Source organism: Equus asinus, chromosome 29 (genome assembly GCF_041296235.1).
Source record: "Equus asinus isolate D_3611 breed Donkey chromosome 29, EquAss-T2T_v2, whole genome shotgun sequence".
Taxonomy (NCBI): Eukaryota; Metazoa; Chordata; class Mammalia; order Perissodactyla; family Equidae; genus Equus; species Equus asinus.
The window spans coordinates 26,918,750-26,943,939 of record NC_091818.1 but is presented as its reverse complement, the minus strand read 5'-3'; the positions used below and the strand labels follow the sequence as shown (position 1 = coordinate 26,943,939).

Genomic DNA, 25,190 nt, shown 5'->3' with positions numbered 1-25,190 from the left:
GCTCCTATGTTGGGTGCGTAGATATTTACAAGTGTTATGTTTTCTTGTTGGATTGTTCTCTTTATCATAATGTAGTGCCCGTCTTTGTCTCTTATTACAGTTTTTGATTTAAAGTCTATTTTGTCTGATACAAGTATTGCTACCCCCGCTTTCTTTTCTTTGCCATTTGCATGGAATATCTTTTTCCATCCTTTCGCTTTCAGTTTGTGAATGTCTGTAGGTCTGAAGTGTGTCTCTTGTATGCAGCATATACATGGATCTTGTTTTTTTATCCAGTTGGCCACCCTATGGCATTTGATTGGAGCATGTAGTCCATTGACATTTAAAGTAGCTCTTGATAAATATGTATTTATTGCCATTTTGTCACTTTTTCTTTTTTTGGGGTGTTTTAGTAGTTCTTCTCAGTTCCTTTCTTTTTCTCATGCTCTCTTCACTTGTGGTTTGATGGCTATCTTTAGTAATATGTTTGATTTCTTTTGTCTTACTTTTTTTCCTGCTTGTTATAGGTTTCTAGTTTGTGGTTACCATGAGGATATTATTTAATATACTATGCATATAACAGTCTATATTGAGTAGATAGACTCTTGAGCTTTACCTCTTTCTAAAAGCTCTACTTTTTCACTCCCCTCCTCCCACATTATATGTTTTTCACATCATATATAGTCTTTTGTTTAGTGTGTGTCTATCCATTACCCTCTTATCATTGAAATAGGTAATTTTAGTACATTTGTGTTTTAACCTTCATATTATCTTCACAGGTAGTTGATCTGCTGCCTTTACTATACTTTTACCTTACAAGTGATTTTATTGCCTGTTTTTTCTTGTTGTTTTGGTTTTTTTTGATAATTTTTTTTCTTCTATCTCTATTTGTGGTCATTGCTTTCCCACTTAAATAAGTCCCTCCAGCATTTCTTGTAGAACTGGTTTCTTGGTGATAAACTCCTTTAATTTTTGCTTGTCTGGGAAGCTCTTTATCTCTCCTTCCATTCTGAATGACAGCCTTGATGCATAGAGTATTCTTGGTTGTAGGTTTTTTCCTTTTAGCACTTCAAATATGTCATGCCATTCTCTTCTCGCCTGTAGGGTCTCGACTGAGAAGTCCGCTGACAGCCTGATGGGCTTCCCTTTATAAGTCACTTGTGGCCTTTCTCTTGCTGCTTTTAGGATTCTCTCTTTGTCTTTAATTTTAGGCATTTTGATTATAATATGTCTTGGTGTGGGCCTCTTTGGGCTTCTCTTGTTTGGAGCTCTCTGTGCTTCCTGAACTTGGATGTCTGTTTCCTTCCTCAGGTGAGGAAAATTTTCCTCTGTTATTTTGACAAATAAATTTTCTGCCCCTTTGTCTCTCTCTTCTCCTTCTGGGACCCCTATAATCCGAATGTTAGCATGCTTGATATTGTCCCAGAGTTCCCTTACACTGTTCTCATTCTGTCTAATTCTTTTTTCTCTTTTCTGTTCTGCTTGGGTGATTTCCTCTAATCTTTCGTCTAGCTCGCTGATCCGTTCTTCTGCTTCCTCTACTCTGCTATTGAGTCCCTCTAGTGAATTTCTCATTTCGAGTATTGTATTCTTCATTTCTGATTGTTTCTTTTTTCTATCTTCCAGTTCTTTGCTGATGTGCTCACTGTGTTCATCCATTCTTCTCTACATATCTGTGAGCATCCTCATTATATTTTGTTTGAATTCTTTGTCAAGGAGTTCGCTAGTTTCTGTTTCATTTAGTTCTTTTTCTGGTGTTTTGTAGTGTTCCCTTTCTTGGAAAGTATTCCGTTGCCTCCTCATTATGCCTCTTTCTCTGTGCTATTTTCTTTGTACTAGGTGAGTCGGCTGTGTCTCCTGATCTTGGAGAAATGGCCTTATGTATGAGATGCCTTATGAGGCCCGGGAGTGTGCTTCCCTCTCGTCACCAGACCATAAGAACCAGGAGTGACCCCTTTGTGGGCTACTTGTGTTCCTCTGCTGTGGCAGGGTTGCTCCCACTGCAGGTACCCAGGGAGTCTGATCTTTCCTTCCCTGGCCAGCTGTTTGTAAATCCGGTTTGGAGGGGCCTCAGCACTGTTGGCTCCAAACTCTATCAGCACACTCTTATTGCAATTGTCCTCTTAATTGGGTTGGTACCCAGTGTAGCTGGTTGCTAGGCTCAGGGTGTACAGTTGTGATAGGCCTGAGGCCAACAAGCCTGTTGTCAGTTCTCTTAGGAGTGCAGCTGAGTGGGGCTAGCCCTTGGCATGGAGGCACTCAGTTGTTTCAGGCTTTGGAAGGTGGGGCTGATCCTTTCTATGGCTATTTGTGAAGCACAAGTCTTCTGCCGCTGATAAGCCTCACCCCCCACTGGACCACATATACTGTCAACACAGTACTGGTCCGTGCATACTTCTCAACCCCCTGGAGTGTGCCCCAGTGCCACACTGCAGAGGCCCCCACCTCTGCCCCAGTGCCCCCCACAGTTCACCTGGTCCTCACACAAGCCCTGCCGTACAGAGGCAGACACCCTTGCCTGCCTGTAGAGGATCAAGGCACTCAGTCAGTGCAGGCTGAAAAGTAGCCTGAGGGCTTGCTGTTAGGTGGGGCCAGTCCCTAGGGAGGATTGCCTGCCCTGGCTGAACTGGATGAAATCTGTGCTCTAGTGGATGTGGCAGACCCCTGGGCTAACAGCCCAAGGGATGCACCTCAATGGCCCCCACTGGTGTCCGTATCAGCACGCCTGCACCATCTCAGAACAACGGCCCCCACCAATGTCTCAGTCTCCGGAGAGGATCCTCCTTTCACCAGGATGCCCCCAGAGCCCACCAGGTGAGTCTTGTTTCACCAAAGGACAGTCAGCCTTCTCTCTGGTGATTTTAGGTTGCTGCAGTGAGTGAGTTTGTGCGTGGGCCCTTAAGACCTGGATCTTTTTGGCTTTCGGCCGATAGCTTTTCTGGGGTGTCCTTGCTGCAGATAATAGCCAGCAAAGCTAGACAGTAAGACCCCCCCCCCCCTCAGTTGGGCTGAGTCCGAAGGATGGTTATAGCAGTATTGCCCCCACTCCGGACCTCACTCCTCCAGGGAGGGCTGCGTACCTTAGGGTGGCTCCCCCTGGCCAGCTGAGAAGCTCCGCTGCTCCCAAAGGTGGCTTTTTTCCTCTCCTGCCGGAGTTACTGCCTCTTCTGCTTTCGTCAGGACTGACTCTTGTCTTGGGGGTTCTTTGTGTTTTTTTCTTTTTTTTTTTTTTTATTCTTTTTTTTTTATTAATGTTATGATAGATCACAACCTTGTGAGATTTCAGTTGTACATTTTTGTTAGTCATGTTGTGGGTACACCACTTCCCCCTCTGTGCCCTCCCCCAACCCCCCTTTTCCCTGGTAACCACCGATCAGATCTCCTTATCAAAATACTAATTTCCACCTATGAGTGGAGTCATATAGAGTTCGTCTTTCTCTGACTGGCTTATTTCGCTTAACATAATACCCTCGAGGTCCATCCACGTTGTTGTGAATGGGCCAATTTTGTCTTTTTTTATGGCTGAGTAGTATTCCATTGTGTATATATACCACATCTTCTTTATCCAATCATCAGTTTCTGGGCATGTAGGCTGGTTCCACGTCTTGGCTATTGTAAATAATGCTGCGATGAACATAGGGGTGCAACGGACTCTTGAGATTTCTGATATCAGGTTCTTAGGATAGATACCCAGTAATGGGATGGCTGGGTCATAGGGTATTTCTATTTTTAACTTTTTGAGAAGTCTCCATACTGTTTTCCACAGTGGCTGTACCAGTTTCCATTCCCACCAACAGTGTATGAGGGTTCCTTTTTCTCCACAACCTCTCCAACATTTGTCACTCTTGGTTTTGGATGTTTTTGCCAATCTAACGGGTGTAAGGTGATATCTTAGTGTAGTTTTGATTTGCATTTCCCTGATGATTAGCGATGATGAACATCTTTTCATGTGTCTATTGGCCATATTCATATCTTCTTTTGAGAAATATCTGTTCATGTCCTCTGCCCATTTTTTGATCGGGTTGTTTGTTTTTTTGTTGTTAAGCAGTGTGAGTTCTTTGTATATTATGGAGATTAACCCTTTGTCGGATAAGTGGCTTGTAAATATTTTTTCCCAATTAGTGAGCTGTTTTTTTGTTTCAATCCTGTTTTCCCTTGCCTTGAAGAAGCTCTTTAGTCTGATGAAGTCCCATTTGTTTATTCTTTCTATTGTTTCCCTCAACTGAGGAGTTACAGTGTCCGAAAAGATTCTTTTGAAACTGATGTCAAAGAGTGTACTGCCTATATTTTCTTCCAAAAGACTTATTGTCTCAGGCCTAATCTTTAGGTCTTTGATCCATTTTGAGTTTATTTTGGTGTGTGGTGAAAAAGAATGGTCAATTTTCAGTCTTTTGCATGTGGCTGTCCAGTTTTCCCAGCACCATTTGTTGAAGAGACTTTCTTTTCTCCATTGTAGGCCCTCTGCTCCTTTATCGAAGATTAGCTGTCCATAGATGTGTGGTTTTATCTCTGGGCTTTCAATTCTGTTTCATTGATCTGTGGACCTGTGTTTGTACCAGTACCATGCTGTTTTGATCACTGTAGCTTTGTCGTATGTTTTGAAATCGGGGATTGTGATTCCGCCGGCTTTGTTTTTCTTGCTCAGGATTGCTTTAGCAATTCGCGGTCTTTTGTTGCCCCATATGAATTTTAGGATTGTTTGTTCAATTTCTGTGAAGAATGTTCTTGGGATTCTGATTGGGATAGCATTGGATCTGTAGATTGCTTTAGGTAGTATGGACATTTTAACTATGTTTATTCTTCCAATCCATGTGCATGGAATGTCTTTCCATCTCTTTATGTCGTTGTCAATTTCTTTCAAGAAAGTCTTGTAGTTTTCATTGTATAGATCCTTCACTTCCTTGGTTAAGTTTATCCCAAGGTATTTTATTCTTTTCGTTGCGATTGTGAATGGGATTGAGTTCTTGACTTCTTTTTCTGTTAGTTCATTGTTAATGTATAGAAATGCTACTGATTTATGCACGTTAATTTTATACCCTGCTACCTTGCTGTAGTTGTTGATTATTTCTAATAGTTTTTCTATGGATTCTTGGGGTTTTCTATATATAAGATCATGTCGTCTGCAAACAACAAGAGTTTTACTTCTTCGTTACCTATTTGAATTCCTTTTATTTCTTTTTCCTGCCGAATTGCTCTGGCCGGCACTTCCAGTACTATGTTGAATAGGAGTGGTGAAAGTGGGCACCCTTGTCTTGTTCCTGTCCTCAGTGGGATGGCTTTCAGTTTTTGTCCATTGAGTATGATGTTGGCTGTGGGTCTATCATATATGGCCTTTATTATGTTGAGGTACTTTCCTTCTATACCCATTTTACTGAGGGTTTTTATCATAAATGGGTGTTGGATCTTGTCGAATGCTTTCTTTGCATCTATTGAGATGATCATGTGGTTTTTGTTTTTCATTTTGTTGATGTAGTGTATCACGTTGATTGACTTGCGGATGTTGAACCATCCCTGTGTCCCTGGTATAAATCCCACTTGATCATGGTGTATAATCTTTTTGATGTATTGCTGTAATCGGTTTGCCAAAATTTTGTTGAGGATTTTTGCATCTATGTTCATCAGTGATATCGGCCTGTAGTTCTCCTTCTTTGTGTTGTCCTTGTCAGGTTTGGGGATCAGAGTGATGTTGGCTTGATAGAATGTGTTAGGGAGTTCTCCATTTTTCTCAATTTTCTGGAACAGTTTGAGGAGAATAGGTATTAAGTCTTCTTTGAATGTTTGGTAGAATTCTCCAGAGAAGCCGTCTGGTCCTGGACTCTTATTTTTGGGGAGGTTTTTGATTACCGTTTCTATTTCCTTACTTGTGATTGGTCTATTCAGATTCTCCATTTCTTCCTGATTCAGTTTGGGGAGATTGTAGGAGTCTAGGAATTTGTCCATTTCTTCCAGGTTGTTCAATTTGTTGGCATATAGTTTTTCATAGTATTCTCTTATGATCTCTTGTATTTCATTGGTATCTGTTGTGATTTCTTCCCTGTCATTCCTAATTTTATTAATTTGCGATTTCTCTCTTCTTTTCTTGGTGAGTCTGGCTAGGGGTTTGTCAATTTTGTTAATTCTTTCGAAGAACCAACTCTTTGTTTCATTGATCCTTTCTATTGTCTTTTTTGTTTCAATATCGTTTATTTCTGCTCTTATTTTTATTATTTCCCTCCTTCTACTGACTCTGGGCTTTGTTTGTTCTTCTTTTTCTAGTTCTGTTAGGCGTCGTTTGAGGTTGCTTATGTGAGCTTTTTCTTGTTTAGTGAGGTGAGCCTGTATTGCGATGAATTTCCCTCTTAGGACTGCTTTTGCTGCATCCCAAATGATTTGGTGTGTCGTGTTCTCATTTTCATTAGTCTCCAGATAAAATTTGATTTCTTCTTTAATTTCTTCAATGATCCATTGTTTGTTGAGAAGCGTGTTGTTTAGTCTCCACATTTTTGCACCTTTCTCTGCTTTTTTCTTGTAGTTGATTTCTAGTTTAATAGCATTATGATCAGAAAAGATGCTTGATATTATTTCAACTCTCTTGTATTTATTGATGTTTGCTTTGGTTCCCAAAATATGGTCAATCCTTGAGAATGTTCCATGTGCACTTGAGAAGAATGTGTATCCTGCTGTTTTTGGATGAAGTGTTCTATATATATCTATTAAGTCCATCTGGTCTAATTTTTCATTTAATTCTATTATTTCCTTGTTGATTTTCTGTCTGGATGTTCTGTCCATTGGTGTTAATGGTGTGTTGAGGTCCCCTACTATTATTGTATTGTTGTTGATGTCTTCTTTTAGTTCTGTTAAGAGTTGCTTTACAGATTTTGGTGCTCCTGTGTTGGGTGCGTATATATTTATAAGTGTTATGTCTTCTTGGTGGAGAGTCCCTTTTATCATTATATACTGTCCCTATTTATCTTTCTTTAACTGTTTTGCTTTGAAATCTACCTTGTCCGATATTAGTATAGCGACACCTGCTTTCTTTTGTTCATTATTAGCTTGGAGTATTGTTCTCCATCCCTTCACTCTGAGTCTGTGTTTGTCTTTGGGGCTGAGGTGTGTTTCCTGGAGGCAGCATATTGTTGGATCTTGTTCTTTGATCCATCCTGCCACTCTGTGTCTTTTGATTGGGGAGTTCAATCCATTTACATTTAGAGTGATTATTGAGATGTGGGGGCCTACCACTACCATTTTGTGTCTTGTTTTCCGGTTTTCTTCAGTTTCCTTTGTTTCTTGTCCCATGGTTTAATCTGTTCTGATGTAGAGCTGCTACTCTCTGTTGTTGTCCTTCTACTTATCTCCTCTGCTCTTGGTTTTGTAGCCCCTTTCCTTTTTTGGATTTTTCAGGAATGTGGGTTTTCCTGAGGATTTCCTGAAGAGGAGGTTTTGTGGCAATGAACTCGTCTTGGGGGTTCTTTTTATCCAGTTTTCAGTTTTCACTCCAGGGTGATTCTTCCCAAAATTGTTGTAACCTGGTTGTGTTCGTGGGAGGAGGCGAGTTCAATGTCTGCTCACAGTGCCATCTTGACGAGATCTTCTCCATGGTTTCCTTTTGATTTCTACTTTGACCCATGGGTTACTTAGAAATGTGTTATTTACTTTTGAAACTTCTGAGAACTTTTCACACATCTTCCTGTTACTGATTTCTAACTTAATGTCTTTGTGTTATATAATTCATTTTAAATTTTTGAGACTTTTTAAAATGACACAGAACAAGGATTGTCTTGTTTAATGTTCTGTATGTCTTTAAAAAGAACGTGTATTCTTTCTGCTTTTATTGTATAGTGGTTTTCTATAAATGTCAGTTGGTCAGTTGATTTATATTGTTTGTTTTCTATATCCTTACTGATTTTTTGGTCTACTTGTTCAATTATTGAGAAGAGGATGTGGACCTCTCTTACTGTAATTATGGATTTTGCTGTTTCTCCATTTTCTCTATTCTGTCAGTTTTTGCTCCATTTATTTTGAAGGTTTCTTATTAGGTGCAGAAACATTTAAGATTTTTAATATTCTTTTGATGAATAGACTTCTTTATCCTGGTAATATTCCTTATTCTGAAATCTACTTTGTGTGGTATTAATATTGTGAATTTAGCTTTCTTTTGATTAGTGTTAGGTTAATAGTTTTTTCCCCATACTTTACTTTTAATATCTTTGTGTCTTTATATTTAAAATTGGTTTCTTGTAGGCAGCAGATGGTCTTGAGTTTCTTTTTTCAATGTTTTAATCTCTGCCTTTCAGTGCGGGTATTTAGGTAATTTAAATATAATGTGATTATTGATATGGTTGTATTTAAATCTTATCATTCACTAATCCTTCTTTATTTGCTCATCATTTCTCATCCCCCCCCCCCCTTCTTACTGAATATTTTTTATGTTTCCGTTTTGGCTGGTTAGTGATAATTCTTTGTTGTATTATGTTACTGGCTGCTTTAGGGGTTATAGTACACCTCTTTAACTTGTCAGAATCTGCCTTCAAGTGATATTACACCATTTCACATATTATGTAAGAACTTTGAAACTATATACTTACGTTCTTACCTTTTTGGCTTTTGTGCTATTTTTGTCATATTTTAAAATTCTTACATATTTGATAAACTTCACAATTAATTGTTATTTTTTGCTCTAAATCATCAATTATCTTATAAAGAGATTTGAATAATTAAAAAGTCTTTTATATTTACCCATGTAATAACTGTTTCCAGGTGCTCTTAATTACTCTGTGTAGATCCACATTTCCTTTTTTGTTTTCCTTCTGCCTAAAAGACAACCTGTAGCATTTATTGTAGTGTTGATCTGCTGGTGATTAGTTGTTTCAGCTTTTCTGTCTGAAAAGCAATTATTTTGCCTTTGCTTTTGAAAGATATTTTAGCTCACTATAGGATTCTAGGTTAATAGTTTCTTTCTTTTCGTACTTTAAAGATTTTACTATTCTGTTTTCTAGCTTCTGTTATTTCCATGAGAAATCTTCATCCTTATCTTTTTTTCTTACCACATAAGGCATCCTTTTTTTTTTGACTCCCCCTGACTGCTTTTACCATTTTCTCTTTATTGTTGGTTTTTAGTGATAAGCAGTGTGATTATGATGAGCATTCATGGAGTTTTCTTCTTGTTTCTTGTGCTTGGGGTTAGTTGATCTGTAGGTTTATAGTTTTCATCAAATTTTCTAATTTTTCTGCTATTATTTCTTTCAATTCATTTCTTCGTTTTTTTGCCCTCCCACTCTCCTTTGGATACTCCAATAACATGTAAATTAGGTTGCTTAATGTTGTCTCACAGCTCACTGATCCCCGCCCCAGCCCCCACTTTTAAGTCTTTAGTCTTTCTGTGCTTCATTCTTAGAGTTGGGCTAGTGAGAAATTTGTGGCTTTTAAGAGACATTTGAATAGTACATAATTTAAAAAAGCCAGCATTAGTTTGTTTCATCATGTTGGTGGAAGGCACAGCTAGTGGTTGTTTCTCTTCCTTCTGCCTTGTTCTCCTAAATATGGATTACACAGCTTTGTAGAATAATCTAAGGCAACCATACCTTTAAAAAAATAATAATAACTGCTCTTTCTTTGCTTACTTATTATGGAGTCATTGTTTAATTCTGATTCTATTTAAAATTTTTGTTTGAAGTAAGAAATACTTTTTGATCTTAATGTTATTTAGTAGGTATATTGGCATGGTATCTTAGCTGAGGACTAATAATTGTAGTTAGCTACAAAACAAAAATTACACGTATTCTAATTGTCTATTTTTTTTTTTTTAAAGATTTTATTTTTTCCTTTTTTCTCCCCAAAGCCCCCCGGTACATAGTTGTATATTCTTCGTTGTGGGTCCTTCTAGTTGTCACATGTGGGATGCTGCCTCAGCGTGGTTTGATGAGCAGTGCCATGTCCGCGCCCAGGATTCGAACCAACGAAACACTGGGCCGCCTGCAGCGGAGCGCGCGAACTTAACCACTCAGCCACGGGGCCAGCCCCTCTAATTGTCTATTTTTAAAGATACATTACGTTGCCTGTAAATCACCTTATAGACCAAAGTATTTATGTACTTCTTTAGAGTCTCTCAATATGGCCAAATATCCCGTTTTAGCTCTAGTGGAAAAGAAAAAAAAGACTTTATTTCATTCAGTAGAATACAAATTGAAGTAGTTTACATTTTATGGATTGATTTGCATGAAAAATACCTATTTTTAAGCACTAGAAGGGCTCTCAGAACAGTGAGATGCTCATACTATGAGAGTTGTTAGGATGTGAAACTGACCTGGGAAACAACAGATTTGTGATGTTAGGCCTGCTCATTGTGTCTCTTTCAGCTTCCCCACTACCCTCTCCTTTTACTTCTTTCTCCACCTTCTTAATTGTGAGTTGATTGTATGTTTGTAATGTAATTCCACAGTGCCATATTATGTAAACAGCATATTATGGAACAAATACTCTTAACTTACAAACATGAAGTTAAAGTAGAGGTCTTACTTCGAGTAAAACCTATAGAGGCTTTTTAATCCTTTTTGTTACTTAAATTTTTTTTTTAACTGTTAGAATCTTCAGCTAAAGTTTCTTTTTCTTGTTAAGGAATCTGTGGTATCTTTTGAAACTTACATGGTATCGAAGTTTTTTAAAGATAAAATGTTATGGTTTTATTTAATGTGCCTTTTGTCACTGAAATTTACTTAATTTTCATTCATTGCGTTTCTTTGTAATACTTCTTTTCCCAAATGCCATGTTTTCATTGGATTTATGGACATATTTGTACTTCAGGGGTAAAGCAAGGATATTCTATTAAATGACTGGGAAAATTGACCAATCTTAATTTAGATTGGTATGTGGAAGCAAATAGTGTATTTCTGTTTTTGGTGCTCCACCCATTTTTCTCTCCTTTCCTTATTTGATACGTGGACAAAGTACATGAAGAACACGACCGTGTTTTCTTTAGATGACTTCTAAACTTACAGTAGGGTCAGATGTGAGTGAGATGGAAAACCTCAGGATCAGCTCAAGTTATTGGAAAGAATTATTTGAAAAGTGAAGTTCAGTAGTTTCCAGAGTGACCTGCCCGCCATGCAAAAGGTTCATGTTTCTGAAGTAATCTGTGAAGTTTAATCAGCTTAAATATGATTGTTTGTTAAATGGAAGTTTGTTTTTTCCTGAAACTTACTTTGAAAGCTTTGCTCTTATTTTTGGATTCTAGTTTGTTAGACTAGGTTAATTTGTTTTGATGAGATATGTCTCTTGTGTTTGATGACAGAGTCTGTTAGGGGCTGTGAGATGATGTGGGATGGGAGAAGCACTAGAGGGACGAGCACGCAGCAGGAAAGAGCAGGAAAGAGGGTTTGGTTTTGAAACATTTGAAGTGTTATTCCTTTCTTTGAACATTGATTTTGCTACAAATGCCAAGCATCTTGAGACCTGTTTTTATCGTCACTTTCTTGTTTTTCAGATTTATCTGATGGTTTGTATTGAGTAGTGGTTATATGAGGGAAATTTCAGTTTGTGTATCTTCAGGTTGTTTTTTTTAAGGAATTTTTTTTTTTGAAGATTTTTAAAAAAATTTTTCCTTTTTCTCCTTAAAGCCCCCTGGTACATAGTTGTGTACTTTTTTTTTAGTTGTGGGTCCCTCTAGTTGTAGCATGTGGGATGACGCCTCAGCATGGCTTGATGAGTGGTGCCATGTCCGCGCCCAGGATCCGAACCAACAAAACCCTGGGCCGCCTAAGTGGAGCACGAAAACCTAACACTCGGCCACGGGGCCAGCCCCAGTCTTCAGGTTTTTTAATTTGTATTATATCAGATTTCAGATAGGTGTATTAGAAAAATATTCATTCATTTACTCAGCAGAAGTTTAGGGCTGGTTATATTTCAGGCACTTAGTGATCTTAACAACGGCAACAAAATTCCCTGGCCCTGTGTGCCTTACAGAGCTTTCGTCTGGAAGTATGTTGATTAGTGTGCATCTGCTGTAACACATTTTCACCGTCATTTAACGTGCCCTTATTTGCCACACACCTTGTGTTAAGATGATTATTAAAAACAGGAAACTAATTGTTTGAACAAATCTTTATCTTTTTCCCCTAACATATCTAGATCAAGGAAGTGATTGAGAATCAATTTCAGGGTATAATACTACTTTCAATTTCTGAAAATCTTAACTGCAAAATATATAGCTTTTCTTGGCTTAATACATTGAAGAAATGATTTCAGGTTCAGAGACTTTTATCTTTCTGTTTTGAAAAGCAACCTTCACCTGAATTTAAAAAATTCTTGCTCTGACCTGTGCTAGATCCTTATAATCTCAGGGATGTAGTCCTCTAATGAATTTGTAGCACCTTACTTCTCTCTAATTGTTGTCTCCGTGTGCTGAACACTAAAGCTGCTTTTAATTTCATGTCTAAGAAGTAGTATGTTCTTGTTGAAAATGATGTTGCTTGAGAAACAAGTACCTTCAGTGTTACTTACTGTGTCACTGAATAAATGACTAATACATGCGTTTACTAACTGCTGCAATTGGATGCTCAAACAACTGTACTGTAAATTATGTACAGTTTTTAAAAAGCTATCTGTAATAGATGCTAAAATAATAGTTTTTATATGATTTTCTTAGGTGGACTGACTTATTTTTATACCTGAAACTTTAAGATGTTTGTCTTACAAGCCCAGTAATTATTTATTATTAATGTGCCATCTTTTTTTTTTCTGTAGCCAAAATGTAATTAGTTCTTTTTCCTTTTACTTCCTTTCTCAAATCAAAATGTTAGACTTATACGAGCACTAGCAGCAACTCTATATCTGGATCATTGAAGCGCTTGGAAGATACTGCAGCACGATTTACAAATGCAAATTTCCAGGAAGTCTCTGCGCATACAACTAGTGGAAAAGATGTTTCAGAGGCTAGAGGGTCAGAGGGCAAAGGGAAGAAATCTTCAGCTCACAGCTCAGGTCAAAGGGGAAGAAAGCCTGGTGGAAGAAATCCAGGACCGACTGTGTCAGCAGCTAGTCCTTTCCAGCAAGGTATTAATTATGATGTTTTAGTTAAAATACTTGTTCTTATGATGATCAATGGTAGTTAAAGAATTTATTTTTTACTTATAACTAATGGATCGTTGGAGGCTATTTTATGATTAGTTGCTGTAGTGAGATTCCTTCAAAGACTGGTATTCCTTGTTAAAATGTTTCTGGGACCTTTGCTTTCTTTTTGTTACAAATGTGCTTCTGAAGTCGAACTGTAATTTTACTGTTTAGGTAAAGTTTGAGGTTAATAAAGTTTGAGTTTGGGGAGAACAACAGTCGAAGCTGGAGTTTCCTGTCTGCCCTAGGGGACAGTCATTCTTTTCTTCAGTTATTTTTAGTTACCTTTCCTAGTCAAACACTAAAGCAGTTAAGGTGTGTATTTTTAGTAAGTAAACAAGTACTGGGTCGTTTTCAGGGGATCTCAAATAGTTTTCAGTAAATAACAGTTGTTGACTATTAATTCATTTATTATAAAGCTTTAAGTTTAAAAGTATAAGTTTGCTCAACCTGTGTATCTTTTGGTAAGGCTGTTATGTTTACAGGATGACCAGTTAATTTTTAATTTCAGTTAAATAACAAATTATTTTTCAGTGTCCCAAATAAATGCATGGGACATATTTATACTGAAAAAATAATTTGTTGTTTAACTGAAATTCAAAATTAACTAGGCATGCTATATTTTATGTGGCACCCCTGTTTTATGCAGAACACAATAGCTCAGCTAAACTTTAGAATACATTAGCCCTATGTTCTAGGCTTATACTTTGTGTAATTTTTAACATGAATGTAAATATTTTGAGAAATATAATCATTAGAACTGTTGGCGATAAATATGTTAGTGAGTGTACAAGTGCCTTATTCCCCCTCCCCCACCCCGTTTGCCCCTCCGAGTAAATGAGGGGAAAATTGGCCTTTTCTTTACCCTGTTCAAGCTTTTGCTGATAATAAAAATAGTATCCAAAATCTACTAGGATATAATTTGAATATGTGGAGAGATTGCTTAGTCTGCTGATTTCTCATTAAAAAGTATATTCGTATATTTTAAACTAATAGTTACTTTGGGCTTCAAGATTTTCAAGTCCTGGGGTTTTTTTATGACTTCTATTACAAAACATTAGACAAGTAGAAAATAAATAAAATGCCAAATTTGCTGTTTTATTTTAATAAGTTTACTGTATACTTGTTTTTATGCCAGTTTGGGAAATAAATAGTAAAACCTTAATTAACTTTTAATGTTACTTCATTCACATTTTAAATGTGATATTAGCAGAATTCAGTCATCTCTTTAATTAAGACATTCTCTACTGTTAAAATTGCATTTTTCAGCTTTTAATCTATCTTTGAAGTGCTAATCCATTTAGAAAGGAAAACTCTCATTTTCTTAAACTTCACAGCATTGAAGAGTCTTTTCCTGCCTAAGACCTGGTAGGAGTGTGTCATGTTTTCATATCTGAGATAGTGTTCTATAAAAGTTTGAAAATTTGCAGGTAGGAGATTTAAGATAATTGGTTTTATTTTTTTCATTGCAGGTAGTATGTGAATTTTAGAAAGTGTACATTTAAAGTATTGTGTATACTAAATGTTTAAAGTATTTGCTACACTGTAGTGAGTTTTTAACACCAGCTGTAAAAACAAAAATGTGTAGAAAAAGACAGATGGTGACAGATTAGAATGGATAATAAAGAACTTCTTTATAGCTGCTAATTAAGTGGCAAATTGCAGTTATCCTTAAATGATTGATGTAATGTAAATGGCTTCTTAATATGTATGTTTTTCTATATAGACATAGCCTGAAAATGCTCACATAGGTACAAATAATTTTGTAAATGAATAAAATAGATGATTTCTTGACAGTGTTAAACTTTGGAACTACTAGTGTTCTTTTTTAATAAGCCATTTCAGAAGAGCTTAAAATTTAAAAATCAAAACTTTGAGATTTTAGTTAAAGACAAATTCTTTCTTGTGTGTGAGGAAAAAGTATCTTTGTAAATATTTAGGTGGATTTATGTGTTATCACTTATGAATGTGCTCTGCAATAAAATTTAAGACTTAGCTTGAAATTTCCTTTCCACTCCAATAAAACACTCTATTTTGAGCTTTTGTTTCTAAATACATTAGTTGAAATATGATATGGTTTAGTTTTATGAAACATAATAGATATGTGGTCACAACTGAGTCTAAACACTTGTTACTTCATTTGGCAAGCATGAAGAGAGGGGTTGGTGAAATGGGATAGTGGAACAAACTGTTATTTCATCCCAGCCATATTATTTTTCTACCAGGTAGAGAAGAACCTTGAGGTTCTTATATCTCATAAAAACTTGGTGGCCTACTAATGTTCTTTAACTAAAGAGTGGGGAGAGAATAAGCAGTTGTGAAAGAGATTAATGAGAGGTGCCTCTCCTATGATTTTACTTTCATAAAAGCAATAGCAGAATGTTAGTGGCTGGTGTCGTTTCTTTATGCAGCTCTGTGGGTAGTGGACTAGGAGAATGTAAGGTATATAGATTAGTTTCCCATGTGATCGTTATTATTTCATCAAATCACTGTTTTGGTGGGGGTAGATTTAACTGAAGAATAACATTCACCAACGTTATCTTGAAGTTAAAACTCAGAACTTATAACCTAAACAACATGTTTTGGGTTTTATTGTATGTTGGGAACATTTATAATCATATCTTCAATAATTGCAAAAGAGGAAGTTCCCCTAGCCATTCAGAGTCCAGTTGTAGTCTTGTGAAAGTCTCATTGAGGCTTTGCTGTTCGTCAGTCCTTACTCAGGCATATACGACATATTTGGGGGGAGAATTGAGGAATGCTGCCATGGTAAAAGGTAGGTTAAAGCACAACTTATATCTTGGTAATTGTACAAGTAATAGCTTGCAATTCAACTTAATATTCAATTTAATAACTATAAAAGGACAAGTATTTTTTAAAGATAGTTTTATAGATAAACTTGATTTCAGTAATAACCTTTTAAAAAATCTAGCTTTGTTACATATTAATGTCCTAAGTTTTATAGTTAGTTTTTTTTCCACCCTCTCTTTTTGATGATTGTATGGTTTCTACTGCTCATGGGAACTTTTGCATCCAATTTTTTCTTTTCCTACCCCATTTTTTTTTTTTTCCCCACTACAGGCAGTTTTTCAGGAACTCCAGGCAGTGTAAAATCATCTTCGGGAAGTTCAGTACAGTCTCCCCAGGATTTCTTGAGCTTTACAGACTCAGATCTGCGTAATGACAGTTATACTCATTCCCAACAGTCATCATCAACCAAAGATGTACATAAAGGAGAGTCTGGAAGCCAGGAAGGGGGGGTAAATAGTTTTAGTTCCATAATTGGTCTCCCTTCGACCTCAGCTGTTATTTCACAGCCTAAAAGCTTTGAAAATTCACCTGGAGATTTGGGTAATTCCAGCCTTCCTACAGCAGGATATAAGCGGGCTCAAACTTCTGGCATAGAAGAAGAAACTGTAAAGGAAAAGAAAAGAAAAGGAAATAAACAGAGTAAGCATGGGCCTGGTAGACCCAAAGGAAACAAAAATCAAGAGAATGTTTCTCATCTCTCAGTTTCTTCTGCTTCACCAACATCATCTGTAGCATCAGCTGCAGGAAGTGTAACAAGCTCTAGTCTTCAGAAATCTCCTACATTGCTCAGGAATGGAAGTTTACAAAGTCTTAGTGTTGGCTCATCTCCAGTTGGTTCAGGTAGGGATTTGCCCGTTGTTTTTCTCCCTTGCTTCCACCACCACCACTCTTCCTTTACCCCCAAATTAAATTCATTTTAAACTATTGTTCTGATAATACTTTGAGTTACTAAGTGACGTTTAATTATCTTAATGAAAAAAATGTGTTACGATCTTAGAAAGATAATTTGGTGTTTGGAAAAGATGTTTTGCACTAATTGATGCTACTTAACTAAATATAAGCTAAAAAGTTTATTGGCCATTCATTTCTTATGAAATACCTAGAATTCCCCATTTTCTTTTTGCTTCACTTGCACTGTATTTTTAAAACCAACTCAGAATTCACATTTAAGGTGTGAGAGTTTTTAACACTGTTTTTGATTGGTATTTGTTTTTGAGCTTTCCTTCTCTAAACTTCAACTAGTCTTCATTTTCTCAATAATTCCTCACACAAATTCTACTTGAATTACTCTATCGGGGATATTTTTCAATCAGTGATAAATGATTTAAATTTATGAACTTTAACAATCACATTTTATTTTAGGAGATCTCAAATGATTTCTATTCTTTTTGTCTTCAAGTATGTTTAATATATTTTTTTCCATTGTCTTTATTATAGTATGAATGAATTTATATATGCTGTTCACACTATTGGGATGCTTCTTTAACCTGCATTTTGTGTTATGAACATAATTCTCACTTTTTAAAAATTTTAAGATGCATAGTTTTAGACAGAAGCTTAACAGTTTAGATATTAGGTAAATATCAACATTTATCTTCTGAATAGCATCTTGAATTTAAGGTAAATGATTTTAAGTGAGTGTTAATTGTTAAATATCCCTCTTGATTTTAGATTTCTCATTGGAGAAATGATGAGATTTTGGCTGAAATAAACTATTATGGATTCTATCAGTTCAGTTAGTTGGTGGAGAGGATAGATAGGAAATGGTATGGGAAAATAATAAATACAATTTAAATGAAGAATGTGTATATTTTATAAATATAGAATTTTGGATTGTTTTTATAATTGTGCAGATATTAATTTCAGTAAGTAAACAAGAAAGACCATTCTAAGGGAGAAAAGAACATGTGTAAAGGTCAGATGTGAAAATAGTAACTATAACTACCATTTCTTTTATGCCAGGGCCTGACAAATGCTTTGTGTATATTATCTTGTTTAATCCTTACAACAGTTTTATGAAGTAAGGGCTGTTAATGCCCCTATTTTACAGCTGGTAAAACTGAGGTGTACGCACATAGTGTAAGTTGCCCAAGATCACACAGCCAGGAATTTCTTTCTCTTTCTATTTCTCATAGTCGGCTTCAGTGCCTCTGGTGGACCTGGTTGGCAAATTCTTTTGAGAAATGAGTGAAAACTCTGGAAGGATTGTTTCATTAGAAGCATTAAGGATGGTTTTAGAGCAAGAGTTCTCAGTCTTGGTACTATTTTCATTTTGGTGGGGGTGATTCTTGGTTGTTCAGTGCTGTTCTGTGCATTGTAGGATGTTTATCAGGGTCCCCAGCCCCTACCCACTAGATGCCAATAGCACCCAAAGACCCCTCCCCCTGCCCCCCCCCCCAGCATGGTGATAATCAGAAACTGTCCCCGGGGGGTGCCAAAATGCCCCTTGGTTGAGAACCACTGTTTTAGAGGGGGAAAAATAAATAAATCGCAATGAGAAATAAGTTCATTGAAAAGACTTAAATATATTGCACACTTGAATATACATTTTATTTATATGTTTTCTTTGAGACCAAAAGGGCTTAGCAATTAGCCTTAGCCCCTAGTCACAAAAAGTAAATTTAGAGAAATTTACTCAGAAAAAATTGAATTCATATTCATTTTTAGCAAGAGGCACAGTAATCAGATGAGTGACTTACTGGGAAAATTAAGCCTAAATTTGCTTTTGTGAAAAGAGATCCTCACTGATTTCCTATGCATAGAAGCATACTCTGAAAATTGCTGACTTTGGAATTTGCATTTGGATGCCATTTGATACACACATCTTCAAATTAATGGGATTAAAAAATTAATTCACATCCCTGAAAAGATTTTCCTACCTGTTGTAGAGTTAGGAAGAATTTAGGCTTGGGAAACAGTGTTCTTTACACAATGATTATTTTCAGAGGACAATGTTTGTGGTACACCTGTGGCAGAAAAATATGAATTTGTATCCCCTTTTACCTCATCATTAGGTAAACAAATTTAGGGAGAAATTTCCATAAATATTATTACTTCATGAAAATAAATGACTTAAATTTAGACTTACCAACATTTTTTTTCTTAGACTTATGATTAGGAATCACTTTGAAGAGTGTACATGTCTTGTTAAAGTTAAAGCTATAATTATGGAATGAGATTAGTTACTTAAAACTATTTGAGATACATTATCTCAAATTTCATATATTTTAATAAAGTATCACTAGATGAGAACACTCTCTTACTGATAAACATAGTATTAAAAAGTCTATTCTTAGCTAAAAGAAACTGGCTAAATGCCATGAATATTTAAGAATTATACCTTCTTACCATAAGTTAAGAATTGCCAACTGCTGTTGAAGCTTAGTATGCGCTGTACACTGTCTGAAGGACTTGACGAGCATCAAGTATCATTATTCATTATATAGAAAAAGTAACAGAATTCTCACAGCTCTAAGTGGCAGAGCTAGGCATTTTCCTTGATTCCAGAGACATTTAATTATAAAATTCAGGGGATATTTGCTGATGAGGGTCTAAAACCACAGTAGTATGTCGGTCATACTTCAAGCAACAGTATTGATGAGAGAATTTGAGCCAATATTTAAACTTACAACAGTAGTATCGCCTACTAGTATGAAAATGTTAATTTTTCCTTTGGACTAATTTTAGATTCAGAAATCATTTAGTAATTGTAAAAGTGGGAAACTTTCTCCCCATATAAATAAGCAGGAAGGAGAAAATGTATACTGTTTACTACATTGTCAAGAACTGTTTTCCATGATGCCCTTTTAAAAAGATTCATTTGCTTTAGTGACAGGTTGATAATTTAGTAATGATAAAGGTGACCTCTGTAAACCCCTGTTGGCTGTGGTGTTAGACTATACTACATGCTATAATCCTAGCACCGTGAGGGAGGGGCTGTGTTTGTTGTGTTCACTGCTGTCTGCTCACTGCCAGCTTTGAACACAACAAATGCTGGACATCTTGTTAAACAATGAGTGAATACTATTAATAATCACTGAGAACAAATCCTGGGGTTAGTACTGTCCTTTGTGATTTTGTACTCAGCTATAGCCATGTCACAAGTGAAATTCTTTATTTGTAAAGCTTTTCCTGTAGTATTACAGGTGAGTTTAGTATGTATAATTAAGTTGGAAAGACTGTGGAGAAGATGGAATTTGAGTTGTACTTTGGATTGGGCAAAAAAAGGTCAGCAATATTATCAGAAAAGAAAGTAAAGGTATATTTGAGGGATAAACCTAGTAGAAACAAGAAGCTTGTGTTTGTGGGTAGTTGGAGGTAATGTTGATTAAATAGAGCAGCATGAGTTTATGGAGAGTTGAATGCCAGCTGAAGAAATCAGACTTATAGGCTAGTGGTCTTTCTCCTAGAATGAACATCCTGAACTTAGTTCTGGCAGCTTACTATCAAAAGAATTTTAGTGGAATAAAAAATAATGCTTCTGTCAGCTTATAGTAATGGTAATATCTTATATTTGCGAGCCCCTAATAATTTCTAAAGAACTCTAATTACTATCTCATATGATCCTTGGAACAATCTTGTGAAATAGGCAGGACAGCTACTATTGTTTTTGTTATTATTATTTCTCCTGTTTTACCATAACTAGAATATAAATCAGAAGTAGAATCAGGTATTTATGGTGTGATTCTCTTAGAATTGTTAGTTAGAATTATCAGTTTAACAGTAATCAAAATTCTCTCATGACATGTTCAAATTATGGTAGAGTGTACATAGCAAGATATTTATTCTAGGAGCCCCAGATCCAATCAGAATAGAAACCCAGAAAATACCCATAAATTCCTTGTCTGATCGAGGGTTTGGATTGTACGATTTTTATTATAATAAATTGAAGTACATCTTGATAAATGACCTACTGTTTTCCAGTGACTTGTACAAAATGGAAAATTAGTTTGTTTTAAGTGACCACTAAAGGTTGTAAGTTTTGGCTTATAGATTATGTTAAGCTTTTGATTGAATTCTTTCCTACGTATATTCTTTTGAGCTCTTAACAAGTAGGCACCCAGTCTGTTGAAACATTCACAATTAGTAGTATAGCATTGGGAGAGTTGACATGCTGTATTTGTCCTTTTCCTTTTTCCAATTTATCTAAACCACATTATGAGAGTTTATGATTTACTAAAGTAAAAGGTAACATTTTTTTTCATAAATTAACATCTTGTTTTGTCTGAGTAAAATCTGGTATTTATTAAATGATAAGGAGTTGATGGTTTCGCATTAACTTCTTTGGGCGTGCTGTGTCCTTTCAAAGTATATGGTTCCTTGTTTTTTAAAATCTTAGTCTCTAGTTCTTTAATATAATGCTGCCATACCTTTCTAAGTTAAGATACTTGAAATCTTTTCATTGATGGAACTCTTTAGTGGTGGTAAATATTACAAAAGGAGATTCTGGAAAGGCACTGCTTTGGTTGTGATCCTATGTCTTAAAGTATTTAAGATTTTATGGAGGTGATTTATTAATATGAATAGATCACTTCAAGAGAAATTTGTCCTAGCTTCTACTGAAATATGAAGGTTATGAAAGCTTAACTTGAGCCCATATAACTATGAAAGGGTTCTTGTTAAACATATCCCTATTTATGTCACATCTGCTTAGGTTGGTAAAATGACACTGAGAAGTCTTTCCCTGGTAAATATTTTAATTAGGAATAGACTCATTTTATAGACAAATAAGGGAATCATAAAGATACAAATATTAATCCAATTAACTCACAGGAGTAGAGTACGTAATAAAATATTGTAGACCAAGGAATAGATACATTTATTGAGCATAATTCAAACTACCTTAATGATTCAGGTTCATGATTTTATATATATTGATTTTCTTGAGTATAAATGAAAATTGTATAGGATATTGGATACTGTTAAGACCAGGAGGGCATACCTTGGAATTTGCTTTCTTAGAAAATTCCCTGATTTTGTTTTGTTCTTTGATGCTTTGAAAATTTGTTGGCCCTGTACCATGGCTGTCTTTCTACAAAAGTACTAGATCAAAGGCTAGAATAGCCATATTCAATTTTTTTTCCCCATTGAGAAAATCCTTCAGCTGTTATGAGTGTCCTTTGATTATTTTTCAGTACCATTCCAAACAGCTCCCATGTCTCTATAATGTACCATGTGATCCCTTCAGTAGCGTTCACTCTCTTTTTAAATCTCACTTGTATTGGATTTGTTAATGAAGCATTAAGGTGGCAAATTCTTCCACCATGTCTCATTTTCAGTGTCATCTGGAAAGGACTTACACCAAACTGGTCTAAATGTTTGACTTTTTAAACAGTATCTAATGTGAAATTCTTTTAACATTATGATGATTGAAAGTGAGTGCTGGCTTGCTCTACCTTACTTTCTTTCTTTTTATTTCAAGTATTCAGAGTGGGCCCCTGATTAGGCTCGACTTCTGAGCTACGTATGTGGGTAGATGTGTGAATGATGGTTGCCTGGAAGGCTCTGTTGTACATATGGCTCCTAGAGGTCATGTTTTTGGTTAAGTAAGACCCAGAGAATTACTAGATATCCCTCCTTTAAAAAAATTTGGCCAACAGTGTTAGCCGCCAGGGAATACCAGTTGTTTCCAGGATTAGCAGGCCAAGTCCTTTGAGTCACAGCCTTAGTCCTGATTTATCAATCATTTTTTCTTTTAGAATGTCATACAGAAATGTATTTCCCATTTTCTGAGAAGGTTTTGCTCTTAGCAGTGTTTTATTGCCTCATGTCCCTCTCTGCTTGTTCTCTACATTTGGGTGAAATAAAAGAGTAAGAATAATGGCTTATTCATTCATTATCATCATCAAAAATGAAAAGGACAGGAAAGTAAGCTGAGTTGAGTTTAGTGAGTTGTATACTGTTATATAAGTCATGATGGATTTCGCCTCAGATAGAAACTAGATAATTTTCATACTTAAATTGTAATTTCTAATTGATCACAGCATTCAAATGTTTTTGGTAAACCATTCTCATCTAATGAATTATATAAAACACGTTAGTTTATCACTGTAGTTGTCTAACTGTACGTTAGTGAATCCATTTATTCTTTGACACTTGTTATGCAGATTCATTTTTAAGCCCTATGTCTTTTCCTCATTCTTTGCACACACATACATTCCTGCACAATCCTGTTAAGATTTATGAGAATTCCATTACCTTTAGTCCTCCTACCCTGCAAGTCCCGATTACTGGCTTATGATTTCTGTTACCACAGTTCTATTTACCCTTCTTAGCTAGACTTTTAGGTGAATGTTCTCCTGTTTTTCTGGCCTGTTTCTTTTTCTACCCTAAGCCGCTAGCAACTTCTTTGCTGATTTCCTTTCTCCTCCCTCCCAACAGAAATTTCCATGCAGTATCGGCATGATGGAGCTTGTCCAACAACTAGTAAGTTGTCGAACTGGGTTGGTAACCCAGGCTTTTTGACTCCTACTCTAGTGCTTTTTCTCGTATATTATGCCACCTCTGAACCTTTAAATTTTAATTTTCCAAAATGCAGTTGGTTCTTACTTGAATAGGTTTCTTTCTCCTACAGAGATATCTTGCTGCTTTGTCCTGTCTTTAGGATCCATATTACAGTCAAATTGTGACCAAATTTTAATTATTATTGACCTTTTAATATGATGCTTCCATTGCAGAATTGTGACTTCCATTCCCCAATGAAGTAATGTTTTCAATATTTTGGTTTCCACTAATCTTATTGTTAATAGAATTTCTCAATATTTGTATATTGGCATTAAGTGGCTTTCTTGGCTAGACCTCTACATATGTTGACACTATTATACTGAAGTCTAGGAAATGAAAATGTTTGATTGGGTTAGATGATAAAAGGAGGTTTACTTTATAGTGAATACTGTGGAGTGTGACCAAAGGTGGATTTACCTATATAGAATTGCATCCTATATATACTTGCTTTTAGCAAGAAAGACATTACATAGTTAGACTACTAAACATCTTCTTTAAAGTGATTATACATATGTATTTGTTTTTAAGGCAATATGTCATCATTATAACAATATATTTAGCATATTACTTAAATTTAGTAGGTAATATATTGGCAAATGAAATACAATATTTTGAAATTTATACCATGTAAAAATGGAGCTAAGCTTGCAGTTTTAATGATTCAAATAATGATACATGATGGACTTAGTGAGATTTTATTATACTGTTTTCAGTCTGTGCCTATGTATTTCTTTTGTGTGTTTGAGAATGATCTTAACCTGAAGTCCTTTTTTCCTTACTTAAAAGCTTTCTCAGAGTTGCTGAATGCAATACACAATGGTAAGTTTTATTAGAATCTTCTCTGGTGGTTCATTTATCACAAAGGTTGCCTTTTATAGAGAATCCCGATTGAAAGCGTGCATGTTCTATTGATGAGATGAAATCCAGCTCTGCAGTGAGTCAATTGTTCAGCACCTTGGTGAAAACTTTTTGTAGATTGCCTACAGGAGAATAGGTCAATATAGTTCATCAGTTTGGCTTTTATTGCCTCCTTGTAAAGCAAAATGATAATAGTGTTGTTCTAACTTTCGGAAAGTCTTTTCTCTTTTGCAAATAGATTTTCCAGTTCTTTTGAGCTCTCTGTTGCCAGTGCAGTTAGTAATTGGTACATACGTCAAGAATTTGATGCTCTTTCCAGAATTTAGAATGTGAATTTTATTTTTAGGACTTTTTAATAAATGTGTAGAATACTTTTATTATTTTACCCCTTTATTCCATATAGTGAATAAATGGAAGATAGGCTTTTTAAATTATGTCTAATTTGGGGCCAGGTTTTTACAGGGGAGTTGTAGCTTCTGTGTCAGGGTTCTGAAATCAGGATATAAGGCAAAGGCCATCATTTTTTCATTTTTGCAGTGTAATTATAATGAAAGTCATTATAATTTTGCAAAAATGTTTGCGAGTTTCTTCAGTTTCTGAGAACCTTCCTTAATCCTATGATGTTCAAAAAAGCTCTTTTGAATCTAGTATTATCTTTGTTGATTTTCTTTTTCAGTTATTAACTGATGTAACTCTTACTTGTTCAAGACTGTTTATATGATTCCAAGCAGTTTTACAACACATTTTCATTAACTTTATGAAGTCATGCATATTTTGCTAATGTAGTTTAATTTGCAGTCGATTTGTATTGTGTTTGGATTGTATTGTCAGATGTTTACAAATTTACAGCCAGCAAGAGATTAATAGGTATGATGAGCACGCATAGATACTCGTTTTGATTTGAGAGTAGGGGTGGTTGGGATGGGAAACCCATTTTATCAGTGGTCATTTTATTA

General features: G+C 35.7%; 1 protein-coding gene across 22 annotated transcripts in view; it reads left to right on the top strand.

The window, feature by feature from the left end:
• MLLT10 (MLLT10 histone lysine methyltransferase DOT1L cofactor) overlaps nucleotides 1–25,190 on the top strand; it is a 258,500-nt gene that overhangs the window by 173,750 nt on the left and 59,560 nt on the right. For 13 of the 22 annotated variants that reach the window (XR_011499305.1, XM_070501151.1, XM_070501159.1 and 10 more), the window contains 4 exons: nucleotides 12,753–13,005; nucleotides 16,144–16,713; nucleotides 23,254–23,298; nucleotides 24,163–24,195. Coding sequence is in view for 21 of the 22 variants with exons in the window: in XM_070501151.1 (XP_070357252.1) it covers nucleotides 12,753–13,005; nucleotides 16,144–16,713; nucleotides 23,254–23,298; nucleotides 24,163–24,195 (901 nt within the window). In the remaining variant the exon portion in view is untranslated. The remainder of the gene's footprint in view (nucleotides 1–12,752; nucleotides 13,006–16,143; nucleotides 16,714–23,253; nucleotides 23,299–24,162; nucleotides 24,196–25,190) is intronic. The other 9 variants (XM_070501161.1, XM_070501160.1, XM_070501154.1 and 6 more) reach the window with 4 other exon arrangements.